Source organism: Tupaia chinensis, unplaced genomic scaffold (genome assembly GCF_000334495.1).
Source record: "Tupaia chinensis unplaced genomic scaffold, TupChi_1.0 Scaffold000355_1, whole genome shotgun sequence".
Lineage (NCBI taxonomy): Eukaryota > Metazoa > Chordata > Mammalia > Scandentia > Tupaiidae > Tupaia > Tupaia belangeri.
In genome coordinates, this window is record NW_006159850.1 from 3,002,024 (window position 1) to 3,011,674 (window position 9,651).

The following is a 9,651-nucleotide window of genomic DNA, read 5'->3' on the forward strand; positions in this document are numbered from 1 at the left end:
CCCCGCCCCCCCGGGCCCGGCCCTCTTTGGCCTCTGGCTGGCGGTCTGCTCACTGGCACTAGTTCTCGGTGGTCGTGACTCGGCCTCACGTAGACGATATTGAACTCACTGGCTCTTCCTTGGCAGTCCCAACCAGGTTGCAGAGAAGGTGGCCTCCAGGATTGCTGAGGGCTTCAGCGACACTGCTCTCATCATGGTGAGTGGCTGCGCGTGCTGCTCCCGGGCGGGCTGTGAGCACCTCTGGCCCATGGCAGCTCTCCGCACGGTCTTACCGCAGCCTCCTGCAGACACGCCGACTGGCTGTGGTGTGAGCAGCTGCGGTGCTGTGCTGGGATACCCAGGAGAGGACAGTCCTTCAGGGTCCAAGTCCTTGGAGTGAAGGCCCTAGGCAGCCTTGCCGAATCAGAAATGGGTCGGGAAGGTCTGCAAGTACATGCTTCTGACATACGCGCAAGGGTGAGAAGCCTTGCCTTAGAACGGCCAGTGCAGCCAGGGCAGGGGAGGGAGGGGCCGGGAGCGTGGGCGGTGTACCCCGGTCTGGTACAGCTCGCCGTCAGCCGGGTCTACGGGAGGGAGGGGGTAGCGTTTGGAGCTCCGCTCTCATGGAGGAACACCCGCGTGACTGAGACCACGCTCTCGGCACGCCCTGCGTGTGGGCCTCACGTGCAGGAAGGGCTCCGAGGAGGGCCTGGGTGGCCCTGCGGGCGTCTGCTCACCGCCCCCGCCTGTGCGCAGGTGGACAACACCAAGCTCACCATGGACTGCGTAGCGCCAGCCATCCACGTGTATGAACACCACGAGAACCGGTGGCGGTGCCGGGACCCACACCAGTGAGTGCGTCCTCCAGAGGCGGCCCGGCGTGCGTGTCCCCACTGTGGGAGGACGGCTTCCTAGCGGTGGCGGGAACCCGAATGACCACCGGTCCTCCCTCCCAGGCCCCACACGCGCCTGCATCCCAGGCGTGGGGTTTGTCTCCGGTCACTCGGAAAGCTTCCGTCACTCGCCTCGGGCTCCCAGAATTCCGTGGGGGTGTCCTTCACAGGCAGCCTTGCGCGTCCATGTCCCCTGTGCGCGTGCTCCTCCTCCCCGGTGTGGGGCGCGGACGCCGTCCGTTCTGAGAGCCTGACTTCTCCGTGTGCCCCGCAGTGACTACTGTGAAGACTGGCCCGAGGCCCAGAGGATCTCGGCGTCGCTCCTGGACAGCCGGTCCTACGAGACGCTCGTGGACTTCGACAACCACCTGGACGACATTCGGAATGACTGGACGAACCCCGAGATCAATAAAGCCGTGCTGCACCTGTGCTAGGCCGGCGGTGCGACTGGCCCCGGGGCACCCACTCCACTGAAGAAGAAAATCTATTTTTAAATGCAGAGTATCTCACCGCCCGTGTGAGAGCTGGCGGCTGTAAGACCTGGCCTGTGCCTTGCAGGAGGGCAGAGTGTCCGTCAGTCGTGACACCAGGTCTGGCAGAGGCACGGACTGCCCACGCTGACCAGCCCGTGGACTCCTGCCCGCTTGTATGTCGCTGTACCCTTCCAGGTCAAAGCTGCTCTGCTTGTCCGAGATGGTTCCTATTAAAACAGTTTTAACTAACCTTTTATAATCTGAAGAGCATGCTTTTTAAGGCTTTAGAACTATCTTTAAAAAAAAAAAAAAAGCCCCCATCTTACACGTCAGCGTCTTTTGTCCTGAGTAAGTCAGTGTCTTCCAGATATCCTGGGATGGGGGCGAGCTCAGGGAGTCTTGGGAAGGAGCCGGGGCCGGCACAGCACGGCTTGGCGCGGGGTGGAAACCGCTGGCAGCGGGAGTGTGGATCGGAGCGTGCCGCGAGCTCCGGAAACAGCTCGCTTCCTGCGAAGCTGAACAGGAGAGTCTGTTGCTGCCCTAGAGAGCCAGAGTCCACGCTAGCCCGGACCGACTGGCGTGGACATCGACGTGCTCTGGTCTGTGCCTTCCAACTAGTGTTTTTGTATTCGAGAAAATGAAACTTGGACTCCTCGAGTCACACAGAGGACTGTCTGTAATTTTTATATGTGGCTTTCTATCAATAATTCAGTCTGGGGAAATTGGTTTTTCCTCTTGTACGAATTTTGTCCAGAGGTGTACTTCCGCTATCTTCTCTTCGGCCACAGGAAGGACGTGTAGCCTTGGTGTGGCCTCTGGCAGGGCCGTGTTATGGCATTCCTTACTTCAGCATGCAGGAAAGCTTAGACACCCCCCCACGTACAATAAACGTGCTTTATCGATCCGCCACATTCTCTTCCCTTCCTCCAACAGTTCTTACCTTTAACTCTTTAAACTGCTGTTCTTCCTCGTGGGGGACAAGGACAAAGGAGTCACGTGCCATGACACGCTTCCCACCCCAGCTGTGGGACGGGGTCACTGGGCGCTGTCGTTCGGAAGGGGCCCGCGTGTATGCCAGAGGGAGGGGCATCGCCTCCAGTGTCCTGGGACTGGCCAGGCCTGTGCCACCGGTGTGGCCTCTGGCAGGGCCGTGTTATAGCATTCCTTACTTCAGCATGCAGGAAAGCTTAGACACCCCCCACGTACAATAAACGTGCTTTATCGATCCGCCACATTCTCTTCCCTTCCTCCAACAGTTCTTACCTTTAACTCTTTAAACTGCTGTTCTTCCTCGTGGGGGACAAGGACAAAGGAGTCACGTGCCATGACACGCTTCCCACCCCAGCTGTGGGACGGGGTCACTGGGCGCTGTCGTTCGGAAGGGGCCCGCGTGTATGCCAGAGGGAGGGGCATCGCCTCCAGTGTCCTGGGACTGGCCAGGCCTGTGCCACCCCCCGCCCGGGGCCCAGGGCAGCTGGCAGGGCTGCTCAGAATGGAGCAGACACTTTTGCAGTGTCATCCTTAACCCGCCATCTCTCAGTTTCCCCTCCTCACAGGAGTCTCCGGAGCACACGCTCGCCTCCGTTTTGGATTTGGACCCAAATTTAAGCCACATGGCGTTCCCTAGATCCTATCCTACGGCTGAGTCAGGCTTACATTTTCCGAAGAAATCATATTAAAAACCTAACATGATTTAAGCACTCCATTGCCTGCTGGTTATGGGAGCCAGACACCGCATGGCTGACCACGGTTCAAGTCTTGGACCCAGTGGCTTAAGAAACAGTCCAGGCATGTGTGTGTGCCCGAGACCCGAAACGGAGAAGGGACTGCCATGTGGCCATTCCCTACAGAGGCCCTGCCTCCTCCCGTGAGCACACATGCCTTCCAGCAAAAACAAAAATAACTGTAAGGAGAGGAAAATGTGTGGGGAATGCCAAAACATTCCAAAGTGCAGATAACCTGAAGCCACTGCAGACAGAGCCCCAGCTCAGCTCCTGGCCCTGTGCTGGGTCCCTGCCCTCTTGGTCTGCAGAGCTTTGCTGTGTGGCCTCTGGGCCTGCAGTCTCGCTGGCCCTGAGAACAGACTTCAGCTTTACCCACCCGAGATTTTGAGAGCCCGTTGGGGCCAGCAGGTGGTGTGGCAGTAATGTGTTGGCTCTCACATGGCTGGCCACGGTTCAAGTCCTGGACCCACTGGCTGGAAAACCATGCCAGGGACATGTGTGTGCAGGCCCAGGATCCTAGGAGGAGAAGGGATTGCGGGGTGGCCATCCCCCCTCAAGGATGATTTCTTACCTCTTCCTGTCTCTGTCTCCCCACCACGCCCTGAGGCAAAACCTCTTAAAAAAAAAAAAAAGCCACCCAAAACATGCCTACTGTGCTTTTTTATGGAAAGGGCTTAAAGAGTGACGCGCCATGTTGGAACGCTGCCTATTCAAGTCCGTTTTCTTGCTAACGCCTGAGTCTGGGTCACTTCGAGAACAAAGGTTTATTCCTCCCGGGATGGGATTCCAGGGACCACGTGTATGGGCATCATCCAGCTGCCTCATAACATGGCAAAGGGTGGGGGAGTCTTCACGTGTGTCTAAGCCCACCAGGCCCTGGGCCAGCCCGCAGCATGGCCGTTAGGGCGGCTGGATCTCACGGGACTGTGGTTGGAGTCCTAGACCCGGCAGCTTGGGCATCACTGGGCATGCGTGTGCATAGCCCAAGTCCTAGGAGGACAGTGGAGAAGATGATGGCATGCCCCCCAGGGGTGCTTCTCACCTCTCCCTGTCTCCAGTGAGCACAGTGCCTTGTTGCAAACAAAACCAATGCATTAAACCCTCCGAGCTTTACGCACCGCGGAGGCCGCGCCCTAAGCCCTCCCTCGCAACCTTGAGAACCGAATCAGTAGTGAGTGTTGGGACAGGTCAGACCACCACCTGTCAAGGTGGTTCGCGAGTGAAGGGAGGGTGGTTTAGACCGCTCCCGTCAGAGCCGGCCACACACTGCATTCTGGTGCTGGTTTCCATCTCTGCCGTAACCCATCCATCAGGCGGCGAGCAGGCCCTGACTGGATACGAGTACTGCTTCCGTGCCTCGCCTTTAAGAACGGAGAATACTAAACACGGAGGCAGGCAGTAGTTTCATAAAGAACAAGCAGCGTGCTTACTAAGGAAAAGCCGGTCGTTAATTCTACCGAAATGAGGTTGCTTTTCAGTGGAAGCAGCGCAGAAATGCTGGGTAACTCAGATGTTCAAATCCGTTCTCCAGGGGTCTGGTACTTTCAAGCCGCCTCAGTGTAGAAGCTCGTATAGTTAGCTTTGATCTGTTTTAACAGCTTATTTTTTCTGACTGTCATCTTCCGAAACCTGTCTGCATATCGTATCTCCCAGGTCTCACACCTCTTTGTCCTCAAAAGACAAATATTTGCTCCTGACGTTTCCCCTTTTCCGTGTTCTATCCTCCTGACCACAGTAGCTGCTTCGTGCACCTCGCGGAGGGTCGGGCGGGCCCAGGGAAGGCCGAGGGAATGTGGTGTGGGATCCATCTGCATCCCCCGTGGGCATGTGGCAATTGCAGTGAAATGAGCCAAGTTCAGAAATAGACTTCCGCTTTACTAATTGACGTTCCTGAGGCTTCCCATCAGCTCTCAGTGCCTCTTAAGCTTTGGTCTTCTCGGTTCAGTAAAAGCCTGGAAGGAAACGTTAGCGTGGGCCCTGCCAGCTCTCCGGGACGTGTCGTTTCCACATATCTCGGAATCAGGGCTAAGTAAAGATTTTGATCTTCTTAAAGTTGACCTGTTACTCCTTAAACTGCTTCCAGTTGACCTTGAATGGGATATAAAGCCTGGCTGGCTTTGCTATTTCTTGTTTTTTGCTTTTTTTTTTTTTTAGAATGATTTATCTAATTTTTTTATTTTTTTAATGGGGGCGGGCAGTGAGTAAGCAGGCCACCAGGGCTGGGACTCGAATCACACTTAGCCATGTGGAAGCCCAACACCTTAACCACCCCACCACCTGCCAGCCCCAGGTCTGCTATTTCTCAGCAATGAATTGTCCTTTTTCTGAGGAGCCTTCTTTTCAGTAGAGATGAACTTCTTGGAAGGGGCATTTCCTTGTTTCTGAAAGGCTGCAGTTGGAGAAGTATCTGAAGACTTCTTGGAAGAGGAAACCCAGTCCAGCTTCCGAACAGCCAGGAACGCGCTCTCCTTGGTCCTTGTCTTCGAAGTAGTGGCGGTACCTGCACAGCCTCCGGGTGAGTTTCCTGAAGGACACCTTTACTCGAACTTGTGTAGTCTTGGAAAGCAGAATAGGATCCTGTACTTAGTCCCGGATGGAAACGGTCGAGGCTCCCAGTCACCTGTAAAGAACTGTATTTCGGAATACTCCAGAAGCCCTCTGGGCAAGGCTCCTGCCCTCCCGGAGCCCATGGTAGTTGGGGACCTGGCCCCTGAAGGCAGGCCACCCAGGCTGGGCCCCAGCTGCCAACGATTGACGGATTGACGGCGCTTGAGGCCTCACAGGTGGCCTGGGGCTTGGTAGCCTCCAGGTTCTCCTCTCGTTTTTAACCTCAATACTACAACAGTTCATTATCCGAGCCAGCCCCAGAGCACAGAAGTTCAGCACTGGAAACCTGAGTCACACCTGGTCCACAGGGTTCGAGTCCCAGCCCTGGTGACTTGAAAAATGTACACATACTCCTGCCTAGGATCCTGGCAGGACAGAAGATGGAAGGGAAGGGGGTTGCTCTGTGGCCGGGTCCCACTGGGCCCTCTGTCGTGCATGTGCCCTCTGACAGTGATCAAGCTAGCTTATTTCTGAGCTGCTGTTCTCAAAAAGAATCTTCCAGCAGTGCGCCTGCCCCAGTCCTGGACAGCTCTGGAAGGCGGCACCGGTAGCTCATGTCAGCTAATGGCAGTGTGGTGGTGGCCGGTGAGAGCCTCCGCTGGGGGCAGACCCCAGGTCTGCACCTTTTAGTTCTGTAGAAGGCCATGGCTCGTGACCTCTCGTGTCTCCTCTGGGAACCAAGGAGCAAGGAACACCTCCTAGCAGGGATGCGTTGAGGAACTGAAGGGAGGTTGTGTATGCCAACGCCTTGGAGGATGCTCAGGGTTACACGGGAAGAGGCCCTCAATGCCCTACCACCCAGGCTGGCTGAGAAGCGCTTACTCTTCCTTCATGTACGTTTGTTGAACAGGCGAGTCGATGAAGCCACTCGTTCTTAAACGACCATAGCAGCTTATGTTTCTTCGACCTTTCCTTTTGTAGGTTTTTGCTTTTTCATTTGCTATCGGGAATTTGCTCACTGGAGAGAGACAGGTGTCGGGGGCTGGGAGCACCCCTCCAGGGGCGGCCACTCTAAAATCCCTTCTTCCTTCTGTTGAGGTTTTGGACGTGCGTGCACACGCACTTAGCGTGGTTTCCAAGCCATTGGTTTGGAACTCCCAACTGTGCAGTTGGCCTCGCGGAGTCTGGTCACCTCACCCACCATGCCGCCGGCTGGCCCCAGCCCTTCCCCAGTAATCTGCCTTCCTGACCACCGCATGGCGTCTGTTTGTGGATGGAGACACCGAAGCCCAGGCTGCTCCTGTGGTTCTCCAAGGTCTCACACAGCAGCAGGAGGCAGAGGCCAAGGTAGAGGACTTCAAAGGGTGCGAGACAGCACAAAGGAGCCCTCTCTCCCTTTTCTTCCCACTCTTCCCATCCCATTCTTCCCCACCCTCACTCCGTAATACAAAATCAGTGCATGTTCACTGTGGAAAACCAAAAGGTGGGCCAGCCGCTGTCTTGGTGGTTAAGGCTGCTGGGTCCCACCAACGTGGCCAACTATGCAATTCCAACTTCAACCTAGCAACTTGAAAACACCAGGTGTGTGTGTGCCCAAAATCCCAGAAGGAGGGAGGAATAGGGGGGATTATGGTGTGACCATCTCCCACGGGGAGCCTTCTCACTTTCCTGTTCTCTGTCTCTTTTCCAGCAGCAACATGTACCCTCTGGCTAATTAAAAATATAGAAGTCATTCCCATTCCTCCATTCTCCCATTCTCTTTCCTTCACTAAGACAGGCATAGGAGGGGCCAGCAAGTGACATCGTGGTTAAGGTGTTGGACTCCCATATGGTCAACAACTGTTCAAGTCCTGGGTCTGGCAACTTGCCTTCTCTCTTTCTCTCTGGAGAGCGCCTTATAGCAAATTTTAAAATAATAATTAATCAATGAAATTAAATAAATAATTTCTTAAAAGGAAGACAGGCAGGGTCCTGCAGATGATGTTGCAGTTACATCACTGGACTCCCATGTGGCCGAGTTCAAGTCCCAGACCCCGTGAGAATCATACCGGGTGTGTGTGTGTGTGTGTGTGTGTGTGTGTGTGTGTGTGTGTGCCCAAGACCCCAGGAGGAGAATGGAGAAGGGACTGTGGTGTGGCCATCCCCCCGAGGAGTGATTTCTCACTGTCCCTCCCTCTGGTGAGCTCACGTGCCCTAAGGCAAAGCCTGTACCAAGAGAAGACAGACTAGGAAAGCTAGCAGTCAGTGGGCAGGACTTGGTGAGCACCTTCGGGTCCACACCCTGGAGTCCACGCAGTGGGAAGCAGGGTGCCCGCGCTCGAGGAGCGTGTGATGGGGTTTAGGAAGTAAAAGGCAGCAGTAGAATATGCGCGTGTTTCCAGGCTCGGGCCACCAAATTCAGGTTCACTGGGATCAGGGCCCAAAGCCTGCGTCTTCAGCAGGTGGATCCAGCCGCACTGGTCATAACCCAGATCTTTGACCAGCTGTGCGCTTACCGCTAAGAACTTCAGACCCACAGAAGCGAAGCCACTTACCCAATGCACATGCGCAGCAGGCCAAGGGACTGGGCCGCAGAGCTGAAGCCTGCAGAGCTGAGGGCAGGCCAGGGTCAGGTGGGGCTCAGCCTCACACTCGGGGCCCCTGCGGTACTCCTGCCTCCCAGCACCCCGTCTGACAGTTTTCTAAGACGGACCGCAGAAGGATGTGAACAAATCGGGCAGTTCAGAACATCTCAGACCACCTCGAGGCCGCAGACCAGGGAGGGGAGGAGGGCAGTGCCTTACACGCTTCTGTCCCCGACCCCGTCCTACATGTGCAGGGACCAGTCCATGGCGTGTTGCCATGTGTAGGAGGCGGCTAAGTAGCCAGACGACACGGCTGTCTCTTGGGTCCCCAGGGCCTCCTCCGCAGGTACATGGCCGTGCCCCAGGGACACGGTTCTGAGCTCCATGTCCTTGAAAATAACGTTGGCTTTGCCGCAAAGATAACAGCTGCTGGACTCTTTTTATTGTTGTTCAAAGAGGCTATAACCGGGTTGAGACGGCTGGGCCCCACGTGGCCCGCCACACGACAGGACTCCCAGACTCCTTGGCTTAAACACGAGGCGTGTACGTGCGCATGCCCAGCACCGAGGGGCGCATGGAGGAGGGATCACGGCGTAGTTCCCCTTCCCTCCCCGGCAAGCACGCGGCCTGTAGCAGATTTAGGAATACATTTTAGAAGCACTTACTGAAGTATTAGTGTATGCAGGCTCCTGCAAGTGTGTCGCTCCGCGGATGATCGCACAGCCAGCAGAGGACCGGCTCCTAGGGGCACCACTGCGCCCAGGCCCGGGCCAGCTGGCCTGGAAGCCCCCATCAGGAGGAGGAGGGGCTGTGAGTGTGAGGCTCTCACGCCATCGTGAGTGGCAGCTTGTTCGTTTCCATAGCGGGCGTTTCTTGGTGGTTAAGGCTGCTGGGTCCCACCAACGTGGCCAACTATGCAATTCCAACTTCAACCTAGCAACTTGAAAACACCAGGTGTGTGTGTGCCCAAAATCCCAGAAGGAGGGAGGAATAGGGGGGATTATGGTGTGACCATCTCCCACGGGGAGCCTTCTCACTTTCCTGTTCTCTGTCTCTTTTCCAGCAGCAACATGTACCCTCTGGCTAATTAAAAATATAGAAGTCATTCCCATTCCTCCATTCTCCCATTCTCTTTCCTTCACTAAGACAGGCATAGGAGGGGCCAGCAAGTGACATCGTGGTTAAGGTGTTGGACTCCCATATGGTCAACAACTGTTCAAGTCCTGGGTCTGGCAACTTGCCTTCTCTCTTTCTCTCTGGAGAGCGCCTTATAGCAAATTTTAAAATAATAATTAATCAATGAAATTAAATAAATAATTTCTTAAAAGGAAGACAGGCAGGGTCCTGCAGATGATGTTGCAGTTACATCACTGGACTCCCATGTGGCCGAGTTCAAGTCCCAGACCCGCTGGCTTGAAAATCATACCTGGTGTGTGTGTGTGTGTGTGTGTGTGTGTGTGTGTGTGTGTGC

General features: G+C 55.5%; 1 protein-coding gene across 1 annotated transcript in view; it reads left to right on the forward strand.

Annotated features, from left to right (window-relative positions):
- EMC8 (ER membrane protein complex subunit 8) overlaps positions 1-1,599 on the forward strand; it is a 14,704-nt gene extending 13,105 nt beyond the window's left edge. The window contains exons 3-5 of the mRNA XM_006152556.3: positions 127-196; positions 736-830; positions 1,147-1,599. Coding sequence (XP_006152618.1) covers positions 127-196; positions 736-830; positions 1,147-1,306 — 325 coding nt within the window. The 3' untranslated portion in view covers positions 1,307-1,599. The remainder of the gene's footprint in view (positions 1-126; positions 197-735; positions 831-1,146) is intronic.
- Positions 1,600-9,651: the final 8,052 nt, after the last annotated feature.